Source organism: Mus musculus, chromosome 8 (assembly GCF_000001635.26).
Source record: "Mus musculus strain C57BL/6J chromosome 8, GRCm38.p6 C57BL/6J".
Classification (NCBI taxonomy): Eukaryota; Metazoa; Chordata; class Mammalia; order Rodentia; family Muridae; genus Mus; species Mus musculus.
Window position 1 is genome coordinate 121,641,203 of NC_000074.6, and position 25,672 is coordinate 121,666,874.

General features: G+C 52.5%; 1 protein-coding gene across 3 annotated transcripts in view; it reads right to left on the reverse strand.

The window, feature by feature from the left end:
- The window catches only part of Zcchc14 (zinc finger, CCHC domain containing 14), a 54,095-nt gene extending 42,506 nt beyond the window's left edge, over positions 1–11,589 (reverse strand). For 2 of the 3 annotated variants that reach the window (XM_006530667.4, XM_017312569.2), the window contains exon 1: positions 10,523–11,589. In XM_006530667.4, the coding sequence (XP_006530730.1) occupies positions 10,523–11,110 (588 nt within the window). In that variant the 5' untranslated portion in view covers positions 11,111–11,589. The remainder of the gene's footprint in view (positions 1–10,522) is intronic. The other variant, NM_080855.2, reaches the window with a different exon arrangement.
- Positions 11,590–25,672: the final 14,083 nt, after the last annotated feature.

Genomic DNA, 25,672 nt, shown 5'->3' on the forward strand with positions numbered 1-25,672 from the left:
CTCCCAGCAGGCAAGCTTAGGAGAGCATAGACACAGCAGAGCCATCAACACCACAAGAAAATCCTGAGCCCAGCCAGAGGGTGACAAAGGAAGTACAGAATAGCCGGATAGCGCTCTGCTTTTCGGAGCCAGAAGATGGAGAAAGCTATCAACCGAGAGCGCTGACCTCAGTGACAATGTCCTCTGAGGAGACAGGCGTATGCCTGCACACGCTCAAAGAAAGTGGCACAAGCTGAGGCTTCTAAGGGAAGAAAGCCCACAAGATGCTAAGCACATGGGCAAACGTAAAGGACTGCACTCGCTCACGCCCATGGCTGAGTTCTGCAGCCCAACCTGGCCTTGAACTTGGGGCCTTCCTACTACATCAGCCTCCTAAATGTTGGGATTACTGGTATGCGCCACCGCTTCCTGCCTCCCCTCCTCTCCTCTCCCTCCCTACCCCAGAGTATTTGTACGCTGAACTGAGGTGTGAGGGCCTTGACAGCCACTGAGTTTCAGCCCAGCCTCTATCTTCATGTTGATTTTAAAATAAAATAAAAAACTCCTCCCACTGAAGCAGACTACTACACTGTACTATGAGACTTAGTTGGGCCTCTGTTGCTGACATAAGAAGCCACTCGTGCGTGCATGTGTGTGTGTAGTGTGTGTATGTGGTGTGTGTGTGTGTGTGTGGTGTGTGTGTGTGTGTGTATGCGTGTGTGTGGGGTGTGTGTGGTGTGTGTGTGTGGTGTGTGTGTGTGTATGTGTGTGTGGTGTGTGTGTGGGGTGTGTGTGGTGTGTGTGTGTGGTGTGTGTGTGTGTGTATGTGCGGTGTGTGTGTGTGTGTGTGTGTGTGTGTGAGTGTGTGTGTAGTGTGTGTATGTGGTGTGTGTGTGTGTGTCGGGGTGACCCACTGTGAGACCCCACAGTGAGAAGGAAGGAAGACAGAGAAACAGAAACCCATGAGTTAATGGAATCATTCAGGATACACAAAACCAACCGGGGTAGAAATGCAGCAGGTAGAACAAAGAAGACAAGCAGAAAGGATGAGGAGGTCAGGGGATGGAAGCAGGAACGAAGAGAGAGAGAGAATGGCCTCTCTACCCTGACAGGCTTGTACTGCGTGGGCTCACACAGCTCACACAGTCAGAACAGAGCAGGGAAATCATGCTTTTTGCCCAGTGTAAGTTTTGTCTTTAAATGAATCACTGCCAACTACTGGTGTGTAGGACTGAGCAACATTAGGCCTGAAGGCCCCAGTGTAGCCCTGGGAGAGGACTGGAGATCCCAAGCCAGAGTCCTGCAGGGGGCCTGACAACGCTGAACGGCCCTGCACACCTCTGCAGCCTCCTAGACCAAAGCTGCCTTCCACCTCATTCTCTGGAGATTCCCTTTTATTTCTAACAATGAACTAAAACAAAGGCCACGATTTGTCTTCACATAATAAAAATAGCCACTAGCTGATGCCACCTTTGCAAACTGCTAAGGCTTACCTATTTTCTTGGTGCCAAAAGAGGAACATAGATCACCTAACTCTGTGGTGACAATTCAGCACACCCTGGGCTGCACTACAGACAGTGCTGAGCACACGGCAGGCAGATGTGAGCTCCCACCATCCGCCTTTCTTGGACCCTTGCTCTCTACCTCACATCTCACTTGAGCCTGAGGGGAAGCCAGGGTGGCCAGAGCCTCCCAGTCCACCCCTGATGGCTCCTGTGGCTCCTGCTCTCTCTACAGTCTAGGCACCCTCTCCCAACCCCCACCATATGCCACCAGAGGATGGCCCTCCCCATGTGCTATGCCTGCTGGCCTGCAACACCCTGCACAGAAGCCTCTGCCCCATCTCAAAAAGCCTGGCATTTGGCAATACATGGGCATACCACGCCAACCTTCCCACAGCTGCCACTTGACACCTCAAATGTCCCTTCAGCTTTACCAAGTACAGCCCCACGAGGTAGCCACTCGTCATTCCCACAGGTTCAGAGTGATGGGGCAGGGGTTGGGCCCCTCTTGATAGACTAATCTTACCTGCAAATGGCAGACTCTCCTGTGACTGTCCTTGGCACATCTAGGACTTCCCACTGCACATGCTTTAAGGAGGCTCACGTCAGTCAGTGCAGGTCAGAGGACATACTAACTACAAACAGCCAGAAATGATTCCATGGCTCTTCCTTCTGACAGTAGCCTAGTGTCACCAGTTAGACTAAGAGAAGCAGGCCAGCCACTCAAACCACAGGCCTGCTCCCTTTCCTGCCATCGTCAGCAACCACAGCACCCGGCCTGCCACACTCAAGCTGCACGAACACAAAAGGAACGCAGAAGCCTTCCTCAGGAAGCTACGACAGCTACTCTGCAAGAATGAAGTAAGCAGCTAGAGTGCCACGGGAGAGCAGTCAGCTAACGTCTGCTGACGTGTTCCCGTGCCACCCAGGCCCTCACCACTGGGTCAACTTTCTCAGGATCCTGTGGGTTCTATGTATTGGCAGTGAAGACAGCAGAGACAAAGGCCACAGCACAGTGTTTTCCCCAGAGATACGCAGCCAGCGTTGGGGAAGATCAAGGCAAAGAGCATTGTGAGGGACACAGAGCATGAAACTCCCTGGGAACGGCCCACAGCACATGAGGCAAACAGTTCCTGCCACGCCACCAAGCCTACCAGGAACTGGCCACAGCACAGCCCTGCGTCTTCCCACTGGCTGAACCACGAAACTCTCAGAGCAGACAGCAGTGCAGAGATACTGGGCAGGCGCCGCCTCACCATCTCTGTGCTCCAGCAAGTGGCCTTTCAACAGAGACACAAAGACACGTATGATCTTACCGGGCAGAAGAAATGTAAGGACAAAATGAAAACCTGAGCATGTGTGAGCCACTAAGTGGCAATGAGGCAGCCTTGCCTGCACAGGTGCAAGGTGAGGGAAGGCAGGGGACAGCAGGAAGAGAAGACGGCACACAGACACAGCACACCACAGATGACTGCAGACCAGGCAGGGAAAAACCACAGCATCTTCTCAAGACCAAATGCAGGCACCCCACAGTACCAGCCATTAGAAACCAGACCCAGGGCAAGGCCACAAGTTAGGCACACTGCTGTGAGTTCTAAGAAGAGTTGAGGGACCAAACTTTCTGGTGATTTAACTTAAAAAGAAGTCAAGAACCTGGGAAGATGTTTCGTGTCACACGTGTGCCCTTGGTGTGTATGTACAGCACATGCCCCAGGTACCATCTGTCCCCATAAGTGTCACTGGGAGCAAGAGGAGACAGGAGGGAGTGGGAAAGAGAGAAGCAGGCATGGCGTGAGGACACTAACCCAGGCCAAGTAGCCCTCAGTGGGGAAAAGGCTACCTAGGAGGCCTGGCTATCCGGGTGGGGCAGGAGTGAACAGCTTGCCTTGCCACAGGCCAGCTGACTAGGGATGCCCTCTTGGAGCTCCAGGCCTGATTCAGGGGGTGGGGAGGCAGGGGCAGTTATCAGCGAGAATGCAAAATCAAAGCTGAAAATAGGATGAATTACACAGCTAAAAGGAAAAAGAAAAGAGAAACCAGTGTCCTCACACATGCCGTGCAGCCAGCTGAGCCCCACCCCAAAACCACCTGTGTGGAGCTGTTCTACAGTCGCAAAGCCAAAAAGCTAGCATTCCCTGGACAAGGAAGGAGTGCCGGGGGCCAGAGGCTGAGACCCCACTGAAGGCTAAGAGTTCACCCTGGGACGACGTCACAGGGGCTGGCCTGCTGGTATACAACTCTAGTCCTAGCGCTAGGGAGGCTGAAATGGGAGGATCTCGAGTTCCAGGAAAGCCCAGACTCCATCTCAGAGGAAGCCATTAACTAACTAAAAATTGAACAACAACAACAAAACCTCCCCCCGCCCCCACAAACAGCAAATCCAGGCAGTGCTGGGTGTGTGACCAGAGAGCAGTTCCATCTGGCACACAGCTGAGAAAGACACTGTACGTGTGTGCCACGCTCACACCAAATCGATTCCAATTGAGGTGAGTCAACAGACAAGAAAGGTGAGTAACAAATTCTGGCCAGAAGATATAGGGAAGCACCCTCACTTAAGTGGTGTCATGCTTCACATGCATGTATCACGCATGTGCCCGTCTCAGTACACGTGATCTACCTAGGCCACGACAGCAAAGCTCATAGACGGTATAACCAGTCACACCATGCGGGAAAGCTAAAGATGGGAAAACAGGCACCACTCCTCCTCCAGTCAGCGCTCAGAGGTCAGGGGCCTCTAGACCACAGAGCCCCTTACCTGGTGGGAAGAGCAGTGACAAACTGGTACCGTGGTCACCTGAGGAGATGTACAACGTTGCCTGGAGAAGGCCCTGAGGGTGGTTCTCTTTGAATGGCAATCACCAAGGTCTGCGACTACACTGCCAGCTATGGGGCATGAAGACTCACTCTGCAGCAGCCTTAAAGAGCACAGACATCACACGCACGCACACACACACACACACACACACACACGCACGCACGCACGCACGCACGCTCGAGTGCACGCACACACGAACACACACTACAGTGCTTGTCAGTGTTCAGCAAGATATGTCACGGGGACTGATACTCAAAGCAGGTAAATGACCAACCATGTTCACAAGAGCAAGGTGAACAATTCAGTCCCACTCATATAGCAGGGTCAGGTGAAGGAAGAGCCCAGGGATGGGTGTATGAGGAAGGATCATGTAAGTACTTACAATCTTCCCCAAAAGTTCTAAAAAAAGGGATTAGGTGGCTGGGGGAAAGGCAAAACTGTGTTTTGGGTTTTGGGGTTTTTTTTTATTTGGGGGGGGGGTTCATTTGTTTTAAGGCAGAGTCTTGCTATGTAGCATTTGCCTCTGGAGTACTGGCTGGAGGGCCTGTGAGCAAGCCTTAAATGCAAACCTAAGGGACCAGAGCCCCCAGGAAGGAACCGAGCACCAGCTGGCCCTGGTGAGGGGACTCTGCACTTAGGGTCCTTTTGTGCCACTTTGGCCACTTGTCTGATTATAAAACCAATTTAAAACATCTCTTAATTTAAGAAACTACTCAATTCCCATCAATTAAAACCACCTTAGCTGAAGACATGAGATGCCAAGGGGAAATGATCGAAGGCTGGTATATCTGAAGATGAGAGTAGACACCATGGGTATGTGGCAGGGTGGCCTGGTTCCTAGTTAACATGCATGTGGCAACGGCAACATGTGTGTGTCAAGACACACATGGGCATGTCCACAAGAAAAGCTGACCTGACTAGAGGGTGAAGCATGCTCAGGAGGGGCAAAGAGCAGCTAGCTTTGTTTACAAAGTCTATGACAGACACCTGACCCTGCAAAGTCCCCAAAGAAACAAGATGATTAGAGCCAGGACATCGAGAGAGGCCTGTACCTTCTTCTCTGTGGCCAAGGAGAGGTCGGCAAGCTGGCTGGTACAAGACCAGCCTAGGCGCCTCCACACCCAAACGCTCTGTGGGTTGTTAGCAGACCAACCACTGCATGCCAATGCTCGCTTCCACTCTGGCCTCACTTTAAACAACGTCAAAACGTTCAACCCACAACAAATCCCAGAGTTACCTGCTTTATAAATTTTGTTGGTCATTTTGCCTTTTTGTCTTAAACAGGATCTCATTATTGTGTTCAAGGCTAACCTTGAACTCATGACAAGCTTTCTGCCCCAGCCTTTCAGGGTGACAAACATTATCTCTGGCAGGCCATACTTCTGTGTTTCTTCTTCCCTTGCTAACACTGCCACAGCTAAGGTCTGAAGTCAAAGCCTACAGCCATCTCACTAGTGAGCTCACCCTGATGGGTCCTAGCTCAACTGCTGGGGGTTGAAGGATTTTTCTGAAATCTGACCCTGCTAAGGAAGAGGGAATCCTAAAGAAGAAATTATTTTTCCCGGGCAAAAAATAATTTATAAAAATGTGGGGTTGGAGAATTGGCTCAGCAGTTAAGAGCACTGGCTACTCTTCCAGAAGACCTGGGTTCAATTCCCAGCACCCACATGGCAGTAATTCCAGGCCCATGGACCTGATGCCTTTTTGGTCTTCCACTGGCACCAGGTATGTATGTGGTACAGACACATAGGCAAAAATATTCATACACATAACATGAAAATAAATCTTTTTTTAAAAAATGTATTGTGATCTACCATTAGCCTCCCAGAAGCCAACAGCTGTCCAGTCAACAGACACAGCACAACAGTGTGCCTGCCAATGTTCTAGAAACTACATATCCCAAGTGTGCTCTCAACCCCAAGGCTGAGTGAGTATGGCACACGGGACCAAGGCACAACACAGGATGGAACTTCAGCAAAAACGGCTTCAGAAAAGCAGCCAGACTTGCCACTGCTGGTTCCTGTGCACGCGACACACGGTGCTATGCATCCGACCCTGCTGTGACATGTGAAGCATGGCGGCTCCGATGGGGTTCAAGTGGCGAAGGAGCACATGGCCTTAGAGCTCCACGTGTGGGGAAAGACAGTCACTTGAGAGCTACACAGTCACCCCAGTGGCTCAAGGGGGCCTGCTACAACTCCAGACATGACTCAGCTGCTGCTTGCTGCTGGAGAGATGCCACTAAGAAGATAGGCCATTAAAACAGAGCTTGAGGGTGCTGTGTTGGAGCACACCCACCTAGACAGAAACACACCGAGGAATGAATACAAGGGATGAGAAGAACGCCCTAGAGAAAAAACAGCACCCTCAGGTCACTGATGCAGATGCGGATCTATTCTAGCTCTTCTGGAATGCTAGGGGCTCTTGACAACCATGTGTAGGGGTCAGGGTTAAAAGAGAAACCAAGCAAAGCCATCCACTCCTCACATGATACCCACAGGACAAAAATGCCTCAATTCCTGACCGACCTTTGAACTGTAATGACTTGCAAGAGCTTACCAGACACAAGCAGCCAAGTGGAACTGTAGCCCATCTCAGGCAAGAGCTTACTAGCAGCTTTATTCATAGTCTATGGAGATTGTTGAAAGTCTCCCCAAGGCTAACTCTAGGGCATACATGGCCAAACCATGGTGGGCAGCTCTGGAACTGTACAGCTATCCACCAAAAACAAAACCAGAATCTCAATATAGGCACACCATTTCAGAGCCCCTTAAAGGAAAAAAACCCAAAACAGCAAAACAAAAACAAAACAACAACAACAACCCCACATAGGGCCTCTGGACTGTGTTCTGCCACACAGAGCAGGACAGAACCACAGCTAGCTCCACCTGTCACTGTAACCACAGAACCCAGAGGGCCTGACGCCATGCAGCACGGTTAAGCAGCCCCCAGGCAGTGGCCCGAGGAGCATGCATTAGTGTCAGGCACTCAGGAGTTTACCATGAAGAATAATCTCACCTAAGCCTCAATCCCGACCTCCACCCGCTGGTGAGGAGATGAACAAACAGTACTCAGCCATGAAAGAGAGCAGCGTGCTGCGCTCTTACAAGAGAAGCCTTAAAAGCACGCACGTGAACGTGAACGCAGCCCAGCACACGGCCAAGCACTCACAGTTCCGTTCACACGACTGCCTCAGAGAGGACAAACTCACAGACAGACATTTGGCCGTGTCTCTTGGGGGCTGGGTGGGAGAATGCAGGGACGGCTCACAGGCTCGGGTATCTGAACAAGTTCAACGTTGCTGGCCACACAGCTCTGTACAGCACCCTGACCACAATTCAGAGGGAATGCTATGCTCTCTTGTACCAGCTACCGGACACCAACTTGAGGTGTCAGGGCAGCCTTGAAGTCAGAGCCTCCTTCTTCAGCCTCCTGAGTGCTGGGGTTGGTTACAAGTTGGTACCTCACACCCATTTAAAAGTCTTGATTTAACCTGCTTCCAAAACCAAGGTTTTCTACTAAAAAAAAAAAAAAAAAAAATGCAAGCACTGCTCTCAGCATCCTGAGACCACACCTAAGGGACAGGAAGCACCCAGCAGGGTAAGGCCTGCAGCCCCTCTGCAGCCCCTAATGCTCCCACACCACAGACAGCAAATGGTTTTCTAAAGTAAGCCATGCCTACGTAATGCATCCACAGCTAGGCTTGGTGTGTCCCTATCCTCTCAGCTCTGCAGAGGCTGAGGCAGGAGGATAGCAATTCCCAGGCCAGGGTGAGCAAGACAATGAAACCTTGGTCTTTATTTTATTTTATTTTATTTTATTTACATCCCAAACACTGCCCCCACTTCTAGAGTCCCTCCCCACATTCCCAAAACCTCGGTCTTTAAAATAAATAAACCACACTTTTAAACATCTAGGGCTGCTCTGAACGTTATACATTTAAAATAAAAAGGGAAAAGAAAGCGTAAAGAAGCTTACAATACCAAGCTTTCCAGAAAACTCAGGTAAGAGAAATAAACATTTAAATCAGACAACATCCAAAAACACTCCACACCTTCACTTCTGAGAGCAAAGTCTCAGTCCTAAGTTCAAAACCAAGTGACACAGCTCAGAAAGAAACACAAGAGCCACCTTCTGCTGAGGATGCAGAGGAGGCCGGAGTTCAGTGCTAAGTGGCTCTCGGCTGGACTTCTCCCTCCAAGGATCCCCCTCCAAGTACACACACAATCAGGCTTCAATCTCAGAGCTACAAATGAGCCCAAGTTCAGCTTTGGGGAACAGTCCCTTCGGGAGTGACTCAGAGCCAGGGAAAAGAAAGAGAAATGGACCTGTTTGGATCTGAGCAAGTGAGACCCAGCCTTCATTGCTAAGTCAAGAGCCCCTGTGCCAGGGCCAAACAATGTCCCCCAACTTTCTAAAGAAAACCCCAGCCCTATCAGCCACAGGATTCCTGAAAACTGCAACAGCTGCAAGCTCAGGACGAGAGCCGTTCGGGCAGACAACGCATGGCTCCACAGAACCACTGACAGCCAACATGGCCGGGAAAAACACGGGGAGCACAGCTGCCAGCTGCCCTGTCACCTCTGGAGGACTTCAGCCCAGCCTCCTACAGCACAGGAGACCAAGGCGGGCGACCAGTGCCCAGACCCTGGGGACTAGATTAACTCCATCTCGCCGTGGACTTTTGCCTGAGACAAAGGCCATCTTATACAGGCATTGTGAGGGCTGGCTGCAGTGGGGTGGGGCTCAGTGGCCAAGCACCTGCCTGGCATGCACAAGCTCCAGGCTCCATCCCTAGTACTGTGTGGGTGGGAGAGGACCCAAGACATTTGTTCTAGACACTTCTACTCTGAATTCACTGCCCTGTTAAAAACCAGTCCCCATCTCCTACAGAGCAACCCGGACCTGATGCGTCTGAGCTTCACTCACACAGGGGTCTGGCAGCCCAGGTTGGGAGACAGCAAGCTCCTGCTCGTGGATGAAACTAACCGCAGCTGAGGAGACCACAGAGAGGTGACAGCTGGCTGGCCTGAAGAACTTAACTTTCCTTGGGCCCTGCCTTTCTTGTTGACAGTTGCCTCGCATGCAAGAGGGAAGTGAGGTGGCAAAGTGTATGTATGTAAGAAAAAAGAAGAAGAAAAACCCAAAAAGCTAACCGAAGTCTCAGAGGCAAACGTCAGTGAAAAGATAAGACGCCACAGAAACCCATTCAGGAACCACAACCACTTCTTAGAGGAAGACATTAAAAAGAAGCCACAACTCAAGGTTCAAAGAGAGCTGAAAGAAAAACCGACGGAAGCCCCGACGACCTCACCTTGTTCACCTTGGACAGGGGAAGCTGAGTTAAGAGTTTAAACTTCAAAAGGCTCAGACTGTGGAGCAGCTGGGCAGGAGGCCCGGATGTGGCCTCTGACTACCAAGGACATGGTGTGGGACCTCAATGGCCCTTGGCACTGGTGAGCCTTTCTCTCACAAGAAACCTGGGTTCTTGGCTCCAGGGCTGCTGCCGGCCTCCAAAGGCCCAAATGCACACCGACTCCATCATCCACAACTCCGGGCTGCAGCTGAGAGGGATGGATACTAAAGAAATGAACTCCATCTGCTAGTCACCATGGCCCCCAACCACCCAGCCTTCAGCTTCCACGAGAACCACGTGCTTTACCAGTCCTCAAACATTCGGGCCACAGCTGGCATTTCTGAGTGGACAGTCAAGCTGCCCTTCCTGCCCAGCAAGCTGACATTATCATCCTAAGACCAGATCCCACCTCAGTGAGCTTGGGTTCTCCCCGATGGTGGATCACCACTGACAGCATACCCGCAGACCCGCTGAGGCTGCAAAGCCCCTGTCAAGAGCCAGGCTCTCCAGACAGACACGCTTAGCAGCGTGCACAACCCCCACGATCGCACACGCAGACACGGGTTCCTGTACATCGTACCCCTGCCATGCACGCCCGGGGACACCTGACCCAGACAGGCAGGTGGCAGGGCCCACCTGCGCCCAGGTTCCAGGTCGGTGCAAGTGGACATATCGTTGAGTGTTATGTCACCTAAGAACCGGGATTGACAGGACAAAGGCCTTCTCGTGTCCCCAGCCTGGGCCGTGACACCGAACACACAAAGGGGGCCGCGCGCTGACGCAGGCCTCCGGGTCCCTTAGTAGGTCATCTCCAGGCTGGCCGGTAAAGGACCCCAGCCGCGCTGCCCCACCGCGCGCGCTTGCGCTCACCTTGTGGCAAGCCGAGCAGGTGGGCAGCGCGCCGCTGGGCCCGGGCGCGCTCTTGCCACCGCCACCACCGCCGCCGCCGCCGCCACCGCCGCTGTTCAGGCTGCTCTGGATCTGTGTGAGCTCCTGGCGCAGCACCTGCTTCTGGTGGAAGCTGAAGGCCGGGTGGTTAGAGGCCATGGTGAAGAGCAGGAGGAACTCATCGCCCGTGCGACCCTCGTTGAGCTGCAGCCCGTAGTTGTGGATGATGGAGTCGGTGTGCGTGAGCGTGCGGTACAAGACGCCCGCCGCCTCGCGCTGCTCCGAGCCCAGCAGGGCCAGCGACACCAGCAGCTTGCTGCGCACCACCTCGTCCGTCAGGTTGGTGAGGCTGCCCAGGTCGGCCGGGTTGTTGGCCTTGATCTCCGAGTCGCGCAGCGAATGGTAGTCCTTGCGTGCCAAGTCCTCCAGGCACGAGCCGAGGAAGCGCAACTCGAGCGGGATGCACAGGTCCAGCAGGCCGCACAGGAACTCCACACGCTGCGGCGACGGCAGTTCAGAGAACCAGCGGTACACGCCGTCCCTCTGCAACGGGCAACGCTTCTCCACCATGCTGCCGCCCGCGCCGCGCCCGCCGCCGCCGCCGCCGCCGCCGCCGGGCCCGGGAGCAGCGCGCGGGCGGCCGGGGGGCGCGCAGGGCCGCGGCCGGGCGCCGGGCGAGGCCGCGCGCGCGCGAACGGGGCGCGGGCCGGGCGCGCGCGGGCCGGGGGAGCCGCCCGCCAGGGGCCCCGCGGCGGCCGGAGCCGGGGCCGCGGCCCGGGCGGCCGGGGACGGCGAGCGGCCTCGGGGCCGCCGCTCACGGGGAGGCGCCCTGCCCGCGCCCGTCCCCAGCGGCGGCCGGTGCGCGGCAGCGGCGGCGGCCGCTCCTCGTCGTCGTCGTCGTCGCCCGGGAGGCGGCCGCCCCCATCTCCCCGCGCGCCGCAGGGTCTGTCAGTGCGGGCCGCCCCCCGACGGAGCCGCCCCGGCCATGCCGCCTCCTGTGCTTGCGCCCAGGCCGGCCGTTACCCGCTGCGAGGCTGGGCGCGGCGCCCGGACGGGCCTGGCGCGGCGGAGGGATCCAGCGGGACCCGCGGACGGATCGCGGCCCGGGCCGTCGGAGCTGAGCAGAGCGCGCTCGCGAGCACGGGCAGCCGCGGCCAGCGGAGTGGGCGGGGTGGCCGCCTCTCGCGACAGCCCGGGCTGTCCGAGCCCGCCCCCCCACGCCAATTGGCCAGGCCGCCTGTCCTGCGCGACGGCTCGTTTCGGCAGCTCCGTAGGATTGGTCGAAGTCTAGGCGCCGCCTCAGAGATGGACTGTCGATCACGTCGGGTCCGCCTGTGCCCGCCCCCTGCGGACCGGCGCTAGGGGATTGGTCGGTGGGAATCGGCGTGGTGGAAAACTCGGGATGGAATTTTAGGCGCTTTTGTTCCCTCAGATTAGCCCGGAGCCTTGTTTTTTGGGCAAAGCCGGGCGTTGGGCCTCGGTGCTTTATTCATGAACGTGACGGCAAGGAGGCGGCGATGGGCCCAGAAGCACCACCGGCTCCGGACTTCCCTCTGATCTGCCCACCCGAGCTGTGTGACCTTGGGCGAATCGTGATTTCTCTCCGAGCCCCTTGCGCCTCCCGGGGAAGATGCGGGTAATAATACCCTCCCGGGGGGCTGCTGAGAGCTCACAGTGGGCGAGCACCTGCGTTTTTGAGGTGGCGGGACCGCCTAGGGCGAGGATGATGGGAGGAGCAAGCCTTCTTCCCTCCCCCACCCCAAGATCTACTTGCCAGGTCTGTCAGCTCGTTCTGTCAGCGGGCATCTCGGGCCCTGGAACCGAGAAAATGCAAACCCGCGGGCAGAGGCAGGGCTAAAGGACTGCCACCACCCTGGCTTTTGCTTGGCACCGGGATGCAATTGGGGGAAGGACAGGCGGGCCTCCTATCCCCTTCCAGTGCTTCGGATACAGGGCCCGCCTTGGGCAGACGGAGAAACTGAGGCCTGGGACAAGACGCCCCGCTCCCATTCCTAGATGGAGTCTTCTGACATCCTGGGGGTATAGGCCGATGTCCCTGGGCATCGAGTGTTGAGACCTGGACTAAGCTGAGCTCCCCTGCAGAGCCTGCAGCCAGGCCTTTGGAACTAGTAAATAGATCCTTCCAGTCTGGTCCAAGGTGCTGAAAACTCTCTCGGCGGCAGAACATTCCCGGCCTTGGAGCTCCCACCTTGAGCGGACGGTGCCTGCCAAGAGCTGGGAAACTGTTCCCTTGGCCCTGCCCACCTTCTTGAGCGCATTTCTCTGGCTACCCCAGTGTACTGGGAGGTTTGGAGGAGATAGTCCATTAGGCACCCCTACCCCCTTTTCCCAGGGCAGGCTACTGAATGAATCCTAATTCTCTGCAGTTTGGGGGAAGACATCCATTCCTAAATCTAAGAGCCAGGAAGCAAGGAAGACTGACCTGAAACACAGCACACCCCTACTTCCTGCGGGAGTGCCCCAGAACCCACAGACACCTGGGTACCTTGCCCAGACTCTGGCTGGCTGTGTGACCTGGGCCATTGACTCGACCCCTCTGGGCCTCAGTATCCTCATCTATAAAGGCAGCCTAGAGCCCAGCCTGGCAGGTGGTACTGGAGGTCCTGGGTGCTACCCAAGGCTCATTCTAGCTGGAAAGCAGGGGCTGGAACTGTAGAAGGCCCAGGGCTGGTCTCCTGCGCCTCTAGCTCTTGCTGTGTGTGTTATTTAAGGCCATGATGAATTAAATAACAGCCCCCACCCAGACCCTGTAAATGCCGCCTTGTTTAGAAATACGGTCTCTACAGATACAATGAAGATCAGAATCAAGACACATTGTGCCAGGTTAAGGATAGCCCCCCCCCCCCCCCAAATGCACTGAGAATGTCCTAATAGAAAAGCTGTGTCGTCCTTGGAGTCAAGGGCAGAAAGGTCATGTAAAGATAGACCCTCCAGTGAGGGATGGCAAGAGCTGAGGAGGCTGGCCCGATCCTCCCCCGTGCCCCGGGGACATTAGCCACCACAACCTGACTCTAGATGAAGGCCTCCAGGGAGGAGAATCCAGCTTACAGTGAGGTCGGTTCTGAGGGCAACCACAGGAAACCAGAGGAAGGTTATGTCCCCCGTTGCTTCAGCTGTAGGAACAGACCTCAGTTGGGGCCATGGAGATGAGAGACCCAAGTTCACATACCCGAGCTCTGAGGTCTCCTCTCCCTACCCTGTCCTCCCCGCCTCAGCTCAGTCCTGAGCACACTCTGCCCACGCCACTGTTGCTGGACCCACTTGAGCTCCAGGCCTCATGTTGGTTGCCAAGTTCCGGGTGTCTGTGGCAGGTCTGTGACTCCCAGTGCTCAGAGCTCCCTCCTCGGCACAGCCTTGGCCATGGGCTCCTGAGCCTTCCACGCCAGGTTTGCATATGTCTGAGGGATTGCAGCCTGCGTGCCCAGTTCCAACCTTCACAGTCTCCTCGCCTGGCCTGTCTACTCCTTCCAAAGGACTGGAGCACGGGATATTAGGAAGGATCAGGGGACCCCTAGGGAGTGCCGGGAACTGACCCCAGGGCTCAGGCTAAACCAAAAGGGCTGCTGAGCTTCGGAGGGGCCAGCCTAGGAGAAGGCCTGCGTAAGTGGAAATAGTTGTCATTCAGGCCCCAAGGCCCTCTGCCTAGAAACGCAGCTGTAGGGGTTGCTGCTGATGCGTATGGACCTGAAGCCATCTAGAGCGGTACCCAGTCTGGGGTAGCTTGGCTTGCCTGCCTGCGTTTATGTTTGTTCCAAACTGGGTTCCTTTGGGAGTAAGATCAGGAAGAGAGGACTCCCATTCGAGAGAACTGAGGACAGCAACATAGATTACCTCAGACAGAGATGTGCTGTTCAATCCCGAAGTCCCCCAGAACGGGCCACCCCAGTGGTGTGAAGTGCCCGTGTTGTTTCCGTGTCCGTACTAGTAATCCCGACTCTGGGACAGTGCATCACCCCCCCTGCCCAGGAGTCCTTCCCCCAGTGCGAGGGTCCTGCTTTTTCTCTGCCTCAGCATCCAGTCAGGGAGAAGGATTAGCATGGGGGCCAGCAGCCACGAAAACCACAAAGACAAACCAAGACCTGGTTCTGATCAGGACAGAGAACCCCGTGTGAGCTGGGTATTGAGGAGAGAGGACAATCTCCAGCAGCCCAAACCTGCTCTCCCTAAGTGGGGGCTAGACCTCAGGCAGACGCTGACTTGCTGGTTCGGGTTGGTTTTTTTTTTTTTCTTTCTTTCTTTCTTTCTTTCTTTCTTTCTTTCTTTCTTTCTTTCTTTCTTTCTTTCTTTCTTTCTTTCTTTAATTTTATGTGTGTGAGCACTTTGCCTGCCTCTCTTGTGTGTTCACATGTATGCCCGGTGCCTGCAAAGCTCAAAAGAGTGCACCGACCGGATCACCCGGAACTGGAGTTACCACAGATGGTTTATGAGCCACATGTCAGTGTTGGGAATCGAACCCAGGTCCTCTGCAATGGCAACAAACACTCTTAACTTCTGAGCCATTTCTCCAGCTCCCACTGGTGGGATTCCTTTTTAAAGATTTACATTTATTTTATATATGAATACACTGTTACTGTCTTCAGACACACACCAGAAGAGGACCTCAGATCCCACTACAGATGGTTGTGAGCCATCATGTGGTTGCTGGGACTTGAACTCAGGATCTCTGGAAAAGCAGACAGTACTCTTAACCGCTGAGCCATCTCTCCAGCCCCAGTTGGGATTCTTACATCAGGCCCATGTCCTTAGCACCACCACCTTAGCCATGGGGTCCTAATGCTGTCATCCAAGTCCCAGATATGGACCAGTTCGGACAGTAGCCTGGCAGGGCAGCTCATCTGTATGGGAAATGGGATCTGGCATGTCAGTTACCTACCGAGGACACCCTGCCCAGGGCAGAACTGTAGTCAGCACAGTTGTTGACAGTTTTGCCAGCCCAAGGTGACAAGGCTGTCTATTGTACCCTAGCTTCCACTTGAGACAGATTACTTGGGACTGAAGCCACCTGTGGCCATAAGCAGGCATCTGCCCCCAGAACTGCTGGACCTCACATCTGCACAGCCAAGGTTTGTCTACAGCCGAACTGTTCTTCCAGGGGTCTGATGTGGGGCCAGATGTTCTATTTTCTCAGTGGAAACAGAAAAAAAAAAAAAAAAAGCCCCACCTGGGCTTTTATTTAAAATAGAGAGCCCTGCCTGTGGTAGAGTACACCTGTCACCGCAACTCAGGAAGCTGAGGCAGGAGGGTCAAAAAGTCAACACTAGTCTGAGTTATGTGAGCCTTGCTTGCCTTTGTAGAGGCCAGTGTGACGATGTAGAGGGTGAAAGTGCCCATCGGTAGTCTGAGCACTTCAGAACAAGATGGAAGGTGGAGATGAGACTCCCAGAGGCTCAGGGGCCAGCTGGCCTGGACTGCACAACACTACAGAAACATCCAGAGATCCTGCCTTAAAAAGCAGAGGAGACAGGGTGGTTCAGTAGGCAGAGCAACTGCTGCCCAGCCTGACAACCTAAGTTCCCAGATTGTGTGTCATAGTGCACACACACACACACACACACACACACACACACACACTGTGGAAGCACTCCTGGGATGTGGGGTTTCTGCTCTCAGGCCCTAGAGGCTTTCCTCCTTTTGTTTGTTTTTAAATCATCTCTTACAGGATACTTATTTAAAAATAGAAATATGTTCTTTTGATTCTTATCCAATATTTTGAAACAGTCAAGCCGAAATGAAATTTAAAAACCGTCTTGTGTGTGTATTCTCACATTATCATAAACTGTTAACCCAAGGGTTAATGGGCAGAAGGAAATGCCGGCGAGATGGTGTAGAAGAAACCTAAGGTGCCGAGATGTCCAGGAGGCATGTTACAGATATGTCGTGGTTTCAACTTTACGTTTTTATTTTAAATTTCCGACTTTGTCTTGGTGGCCTTGAGAAGGAACATGATTAGAAAGTTGTGACTGAGATGTTCTTTGACCACTTACCATGTACTTTAAAAAACAAAAGTCAAAACTGGTTTTCCCTTCCTAGGGGCTTTTCTGCATAAACTCTTTGTGGGTGGAGTGACTGGCACAGGTTATCTCAGCATTTAGGAGGCTCGGTTAAGAGAATTGCTAGCCTGGGCTACATAGAGGATTCAGTGTCAGCCCAGAATACATGGTCTAAAAAAGTAAAAAAAGCACAACAAAGATGATTGGAGTTTTAAACACACACCACTTGGCAAAGACACGCCTTGTCTTCCAGAAGGAGAAACTGAGGCTTGGCATGGTAGATCTCACCTGAGATCCCTCAGTTTATGGCTTCGGGGTTCTCTCATGGATCTCCCCTCCCCCCTGCCCTGTGTGTGTGTGTGTGTGTGTGTGTGTGTGTGTGTGTGTGTGTTCCTTCTAAGTCTGTGTTTCCCATATTCCAGGACAGCGTGCTTCAAGGCCAGCGCCTGCCTCACCACCCTCACAAGGCACGGCAAACCACCCAAAGCTGCAGGAGGACGGCAGCAACTCTCACACCCTTCCCTTCCCATTCCATCTGGGATGGATTTGTTCTTAAAGATTTTCATATTAGTAAAAAGTGCTTTACCACTTCTATAAAATATATAAATGTGTGTGTGTGTGTGTGTGTGTGCTACTTTTAGTTGTTTGTGTGAGGAAGTATGTGCACATGAGTGAGGGCGTCCACAGAAGTCAAAGGCTTACAATTCCCTGGAGCCAGAGCTATAGGAGGTTGTGAGCACCCTATTACGTGGATACTGAGAACAAAACACAAGTTCCCCAGAGGAGCAGTAAGCACTCTTAACTGAGCCCTGTACACACATACATGCACATACATACATATATACATACATACATACATACATACATATAAACATGCACAAACATACATGTACATACATACACACACATATAAACATATATATGCACACATACATGCACACGAATACATGTGCGCACACATACACATACATACATACATACATACATACATACATACATACATACATACATTTATTTGGGGGGAAGGTTGTTTGTTTGTTTGTTGGTTGGTTGGTTTGAGACAGGGTTTCACTGTGTAGCCCTGGCTATCCTGGAAAACGAGACCAGGCTGGCCTCAAAGTCAGAGATCTGCCTGCCTCTAGCTCCCAAGTGCTGGGATTAAAAGAGCACGCCACCACCAGCAGGCAATCCTTTTTTTTTTTTTTTTTTTTTGGCCCCCTGACTTCTCCAAGTCAATGCTGCTGTTAGTGGTGGTATAATGGCAGCACAGCGCTTTGATTAACCGATTGGACACGTCTCCCAGTCCCGGGCTCTCAAGTCTATGCTGAGGGAACACCAAGGACTGTCTTGGACTTTGTCCCATCTGGGTTGGGCTGGGGTTCATAGAAGGATCAGACAAACAGGGAAGATGGAGGGGCTGACCTGCTTCCAAGTTTAAGTCTCTCTGTGTCCATTGCTGTTGTGTTTCTGTGTCCATTGCTGTTGTGTTAGAAGTCTCAGAAGACGCACTGACTGAAACATGGTAAGGAAGACTTTCTACCAGACAAGGAAGCTCTGGTGGTGTGAACGAGCATACCTCTGAAATCCTGGAGGCAAGACAGGTCTAGTCATGCATACTCATAACCCAAGAACCCAGAAGGCTGAGGCAGGAGGATGGAGCGTTTGAGGCCAGACTGGAGTAACTAGCAAGTTCAAGGCCAGACTGAGCTTCAAAGGGTGACCTTGCTCAGAAAATAAAGCGGACAGCAGGCAAGATGGCTCAGTGGGTAAGGACGCTTGCTATGCAAGCCTGCCACCTGAGTTTGAATTCCTGGGACCCAAATAAAGGTGAAAAAGACTCAACTCAGAAAACTATCCATGAGCCTCCACGTAGCTGCACAATGGAAGGCCATAACCTTCCTAGAATAAATTTTAAAGTAAAATCCCTTTGTTAGGCTGCCCTCAAGTTCATCATTTGCCCCAAATGGTCTTGAACTTCTGGCCTGCCTGTTGTGTGCCACCATGCCCAGTTTATGAGATGCTTGAATGCAAACCAAGGGCTTCGTGTGTGCTAGACACTCTACCCACTGAGCCAAAGCCCTTAATCAAGGATTTCATAAAATCTGTTTTTAAATTTACTTTTGAGGTATTTCTTATTTAGAATTATTTAAACCTATTTTTATAAAATGTTTATGTGTTTGGTCTTTCTGTCTGTGTGTGTGTCTGAGCACCACGACTGACTGTCCCTGGTACTGGAGGAGTCCAGAAGAAAGCATCAGATCTCTGCAATTAAGGTTACAGACAGTTGTGACTCGCCACGTGGGTGCTGGGAACTGACGCTCTTCAGGCTGAGCCATTTATCCGGCCTCCTAACACCAGCTTCTTAAGGTGGCTATAAAGGAACACAAGCTTGGCAGTTAGAAAATAAAAGAGTGAAATGATATGCCTTGCTAGCTCTGCAGGCCAGAGGTCTGCCATTAAAGCAGACAAGCTGTTGCTTCCTTCTATGGCTCGAGGCACACCAGCTTTTGGTGGCCGAGGGCCTTTCTGTTATCCCTTGGTTTGTGACTACAGCTTCCCTCCAGCCTCCACCTCTTCCCTCACCAGGACCACTCCCCAGCAGTCCAATCCACAGCTGGCCATGCACCCTGGTCTCCATCTTGTCTTCCTGTGAAATGCAGAGAAGCAGCTCAGGCTTCCGCTGAGAACTGGGAGGAGTCGAGACTGCAAATCATGGCAGCCCTTTACAGCAGCTGTGGATGGACTGCCAGGATGCTAATAGTCACAAGCACCTCTCATCTCACAGTGTGTGTGTGTGTGTGTGTGTGTATGTAGGCAGACACACCAACATGAGTTGGTAATTCCCTGTGGGCTAACACTAACGCACCACAGTTCTGAGTATCATGATTTTGCAGACAAAGAAAATGAGAAGAAAACCTGACCACAGAGAGGCCAAGTCGCCTGCAGAGGACACACAGCAAATGACAGAGCTACATCTTGAGGCTGGCACCCTTCTCATGCCTCCTGCCAAGCCCGGCAGAGTACAGGTTTTGGCATGGAGAACAGGAAGGGGAGCGATGCCAGGCGACAGGGCACCTTCGCGGCTCATTTCACCCGTGTGGTACACTTTGAAGTCAGTATATCACTGTGCCCACGTGCAGAGGAAGTCAGGCGGCAGGGATGGCGTGTGGTCCCGAACCCACTGCCCTGAACCCCAAGGCGGGCGGCAGACAGAGGCTGGGTCCTGATGCCGTCTGTGTGGGACAAGAGTCCACAGTGGCGGTCAGTCCTCAGCTGCTGTGGAGGAGTCAGGCGGACACCTCAGCCCTGCTCAAGCGACTCACCTCAGTGATGCTTTGCTTTGCAATGATGGCAGTGAAGCTGAAACAGAGAAACTGAAACTCCAAGAGGCCAGCAGCCCAGCATAGACAGCAAGGACAGATCAGAATGCAGATTACAGCCCTGTGTTCTCCCCACTGTGTGAGCCCGCTGTCTCCTATGTTTGACTCCCAGTGACTCTGAGATTGCGTGTGTGTGTGTGTGTGTGTGTGTGTGTGTGTGTGTGTGTGTGCATGCGCACGCGCGCATGCTTTTGTGTGTGTGTTTGGGGGTTGGAATCTAGCTCCAGCCCATTGGGGATAGTTCAGGGGTCTATATTTTCTTTTGTGTGTGTTTATATGTTCATTTATTTGCACATGTGTGTGCCCATGGAGACCAGAGGACATTTGCAATCTTACCTCCTCTTCCACAGGCAACATCCACTTTGTTTTTTTTTTTTATAACAAAGTCTGTCACTTGCCTGGAACTCACCCATTAGGCTGCGCTGGCTGGCTAGTGAGCCCCACAGATCTTCCTGTCTCTGATGTTACCATTATAAGCCCGTGCTATCACACCGGCTCTTTCTGCATGGGTTCTGTGGATTGAAATCAGGCTCTCTCGCTTGCAGGGCAAGGGCTTTGCTAACTGAGCCGTGGGTCTGGATTTTTTTTCTAAACCCACATATCCACCTGTCACCCCTGCGGCTCCTTCCCACCCTTTGGTCCTCTTTGATATCCCAACACGTTGTTTTCCCAGGGATGACTTCTGGGACACCTGTACAGACGGCCAAGGTGGCCGTCAGTGTGATCGAACATCACGCAGCCTGTGGTGTCCTAACAGGTCAGCCCCACTGACACATGACACATTCCCCAATGAGGGCAGAAGCCCCTAAAGAGCAGAGACCACTCTAACACCCTGTGGCTGTGGACTTCCAACTCTCAGTGGGTCCTGCTTATACAGTAGGCGCTCATTCACACTTGTCAGTGGTCGGTCTGACTTCCTGCATAAGTCTCGGTGATGCTTCTTCTAAGCAAAGTCCACTTTTGTGCGGACCATGGACTTTGGCCGTTCCTTCCTTTGATGGTCTTACCCATCAATTAGGACTAGTTTGGTTTCTCTTGGAATGCTCGCAAAGTGGAAGTTTTCCAAAATAGTGTTGGTGTTTCCTTATCTTCTGGCAATAATCCCAGGATGGAAAAGACCTGTGCTGGAAGCAGATTCCAGGGGAGGGCCTTGGAGGGCCGTCGAGGTTAACCCGTTAGTCACCAAATGAGGAAAGGAAGTTCTCCCAGGTACAGCTTGGGTCGGGGACATGGCTCAGTTGGTAGAGTCCTTGAGCAGTGTGAGGAAAACCACAGGTTCCACCCCCCAGCTCTGCATAAATCAGATACAGTGGCACAAGTGCATGGTCCCGGTACTTAGGAGGTGGAGGCAGGATGGTTAGAAGTTTAGGGTCATCCTTAGCAAGCAACAAGCTGCTCTCCTCCATGTTCTCCATGCCGTGACAGACGGGACTCGAGTGCAAATAAATCCATTAAGTCATTTAAAGGCACTGTAGCCAAGCATTTTATCACAGGTACAACAACAGCTACAATGTTACAGCGTATTGGCTATAATGAATAGTGACATAAACATGAAGTTTGTTTTCTCATAAGGCAGGAAGCCCTGTGTCAGTCAGTTATGTCAGGGACAATGTTCACATGGCTTTGGATGTTTTCGTACAAGTTGTGCCTTCAGTGCCGGACCAGGGGACAAAGGTGTAATGCCTCATTATGGAGGTAAAAACCAAACCTATTTTTTCTTCTCCTGAAAGACTAACAGATTTATGCTTCCATCTCATTTGCTGACTCTTGGGGCTAGTATCATTGTCGACTTGACAGAATCTAGAGCCGCCTTGGAAGGAGGCCTCTGAGCATGCCTGTGTGGGATTATCTTGATTGTATTCATTAATGTAGGAAGACCCTTCTTGACTATGGGCAGAACCATTCCCTAGGCAGGGCTCCTGGACTGTTTAAGATGGAGAAAGCCATCTGAACCAGCATTCAAGCATTCACCTTTTTCTTCTGAACCGTGGATGTGATGGTGGGGCTGTGATGTCCGCCTCACCATGGTGCGAGCTAGCCCCGCTTCCCACCTGTGTGATGTCCGCCTCACCGTGGTGCGAGCTAGCCCCGCTTCATGGAAGCTGCTCCTGTAGCTTTCCCCTTGACTTTCCCCGAGGTGAGCGCCACACTGCCGTGGGATGCTCCTTTTTGGTGGTGCTGGGCAGGGACAAGTGGGAGAAGCCAGCCTTCCAGATGTGTCCTGCTTGCCCAGCTGTCTAGCAGATCCAGGGTATTGCCCATGTTTAGTTTGTTGTACAGATGCCAGGATGGCTTGTGGTGACAAAATGCAATGGTTCTCTCAGGAGTATCTATAACCAGTTTGATTTGGATTTTCTCAACAGCGACTACACACACACTTGTGAGTTTTTTTGTGCTGGGTTTTCTCTCTCTTTCTACACTCCCCTACCCACAAACACACACACATGCACACAGGTATACGCCACCCTGCCTAGCACACATTAGGTCTTTTCTGGTGTGAGGGGACAGTGTGGGCATGAAGGCTGGGGAGCCAGGGAGACCCTGACGTCATGAATGTATTTCCTTATGCTCCCTAGTGGAGAGCTCGCATCCTCAAAAGAAGCCTGACAGGTGAGCCCTGTGCTGGCCCCAGTGCTCTTCCTCTGACTCACTGTGTGACTCGGGGGACTATCTGCCTCACCTGCAGCCCTACCACGGAGGGCTGGCCAGAGATCCCCCAACACTCAGCTCTTACCCCTCTTCAGGTGCTTCAGGTGGACTGAAGTCCGTGAACTCTGTTTGTCCCTCTGGCAGCTTCTTGATGTCCTCTCCAGGCTGGCCTGGTGGCGCGGATGCCTTTGCTCCACAGCTTATGCCTCTCTTGGGTTCCCTGGGAGAAGCAGTCGGGATGCCCCAGCTGCGGGGTCCATCGGTGAGATGTCTGTGTCTTAGGCTTTTGCTGTAACTTTTTCAGTTTCTGTGTGTAACTTTTGTGTCTGTGTGTCTGTGTGTGTTTTCCTATTGCTGTAATAAACCACCCTGACAAAGCAACCTACAGGAGTTTACTCTGACTCGTAGGTAAAGTGTACAGTCTAGTCTGAAGACAGGGTAGCAGGGGTGAGGCAGACATCACACAGGTGGGAAGTGGGGCTAGCTTCCCCCCTTGTGAGGCAGAAATCACACAGGCGGGAGACCCTGTGCACACAGCATGTAGTGTGTTCAGAAACACACACAAAGGCTCACAGGAGACTTGAAGCTCTGGGCGGGTCTTGCGGGTAGACAAAGGCTAGCTAGCATGATGTTTGGTATTGGCTTTATCCAGTCTTGTGGGTGTGTTAGGACCCAGGAGCGACTCCTTCCTTCTGCCATCTCCCCCTTCTGGGCAGTTTGCAGGTGTCAAACGTAGCCGAGGGGATCTTTGGCTTTCAGAATCCAAATACTATGGGGCAATCCTGGCCTCTGCCTCTCCTTAGAATCCTGGTCCTAAATGTGCCATGCAGATCCAGGGAAGGTCTGGTTCTAGTCTGATCTAAAGAGCGAGCGATGAAGAAAAGGTCTTCCCAATATCCACAGGCCCTGGCTGATCACAGACACAAGCTAGTGCTGTTTTATTGTTTCTTTGGTTTTGGGTTTTGAGTGGCTGAAGGCATTCCTGATATCCAGACAAAAACCTCTGTGAAGGTATTCACTGGATGCATCTGTAGCCAGTGAAGGCTCCTGTTTTGTGTGTGTGTATGTGTGTGTGTGTGTGTGTGTGTGTGTGTGTGTGTGTGTGTCTGTCTGTCTGTCTGTCTGTCTGCCTGCCTGCCTGCCTGTCTTCTAGAGACTACAGGTTAACCCCAGAAATTATTCCTTAAGCACCTTCCAGACTTTTCTGTTGCTGTTGAGACATGATAGGCTAGGCGCGTTGTCAAACAGAGCCTGAAGGATCTATTTGTTTCTGGCTCCCCAGTGCTAGGATTACAAGTGTAAGCCGCTCCACCCAGCTTATGTTATTTATTTATTTATTTTTATGTGGTTCTGGAAATCAAACTCAGGTCCTCAGGATTGCAAGGCTGGTACAGGATGAAGAGATACCTCCTAAGTCCCAGTCTGTTTCTTCTTAAGGCTCATGAGTCTGTAACCCTCACAGGATGCTGAAGAGCCAGGAGGCTTTAAAGAACAAACATGAGAGTCTGTGTTCACCCTGGTACAAGCCATGGATCCCCGTGGCCCAGCCCCTGTGTCCGCTGGTGCGGTTGGGCCGGGCCTGCCAGCATGTGGGCTGTTTGTTGCGCAGAGCCTAGACTCCAGGAGCCAGCTGCTAGCCACAGAGCCCACAGCCCACAATCCCAGGCTCCCGAGAACCACACTGACTTCCGCCTCCTCCCCATGGCTGCGCCAGCCTCCCTGACCTCCTGGCCGCCGTTTCCCAGCAGCCTTTTGTTTATTTGGACAACGTCTGGGGTCTCCTAGAGAAAGAGGCTCAGCTGAGTTCCAGGAAGTGAGTCCGCACTGCCTGCTCTTGGAAGGCTCCCAGCTGTCCCTCGGTGGCTCCTTTGGGCAAAAGCTGCTTAGCCGGCAGCCACTGCAGCGCCTACCCTAGCCCTGGTGTGCGCTGTTACCCACGCCTCCTTTACCTCGCTCTGCCACACTGCCTGACCTCTGTCTGATGCTCCATGCTTGGTGTTTCCGATGCTCTGCTCAATTCACAGGGACTGTTTTATGTCACCAAGCACATCCCAGCGGCATGGCTGACAGCAGGAGTTTCCATCATCTTCTCTGCTCTTAAGAAACAGCCTCCAGCCAGGTGGTGATGACGCACACCCTTTGATCCCAGCACTTGCGAAGCAGAGGCAGGCGGATCACTGTGAGTTCGAGGCCAGCCTGGTCTACAGAGTGAGTTCTAGGACAGCCAGGGCTACACAGAGAAACCCTGCCTGGAAAAGTGAGAGAGAAAGAGAAAGAGGGAGAGGAAGGGAGAGGGAAAATAGTCTGTTGAGTTTGTGTCAATCATGGGATGGCTATAACCTCTCATTTATAGCTTAGAGCTGGGAGTACGAGGACAAACCACCAAGACTGGCTTTCTCCACGCCCAGTATGAATTCAAACTCTGGCTCTCACGCTTCCGTAGCCAACACTTTACCAGCTGAGCTATCTCCATCCTCAACGCTCCGCTTTTCTTTCTTTCTTTTTTTTTTTTAAAGATTTATTTATTGTTATTATATGTAAGTACACTGTAGTTGTCGTCAGACACTCCAGAAGAGGGAGTCAGATCTCATTACAGATGGTTGTGAGCCACCATGTGGTTGCTGGGATTTGAACTCAGGACCTTCAGAAGAGCAGTTGGGTGCTCTTACTCACTGAGCCATCTCACCAGCCCCTCCGCTTTTTGCTGTCCATCCAGGTTACCTTTCTCAAATGTCACCCAGTTGTGCTTTTTAGCCCTGCATAAGAACTTGGGAGTAATCAGATGAGCATTCTGGAACCATCTACACATCATTAGTAACTGGGCAAGGATTTGCTGCTCATCACCAAATGTCCCCAACAGGTTAACTGCTAGTCAGGTAGTGTTGGAAAAACCCCATGGGAACTTTTCTTTATGGTCATGTCCACAGCAAACACTTTTCTTTTTAATCTTAAAAAAATATATACTCCCTTTAATCCCAACACTCAGGAGGCAGAAGCAGGCGGATTTCTGAGTTCGAGGCCAGTCTGGTCTACAAAGTGAGTTCCAGGACAGCCAGGGCTACACAGAGAAACCCTGTCTCAAAAAAACCCCA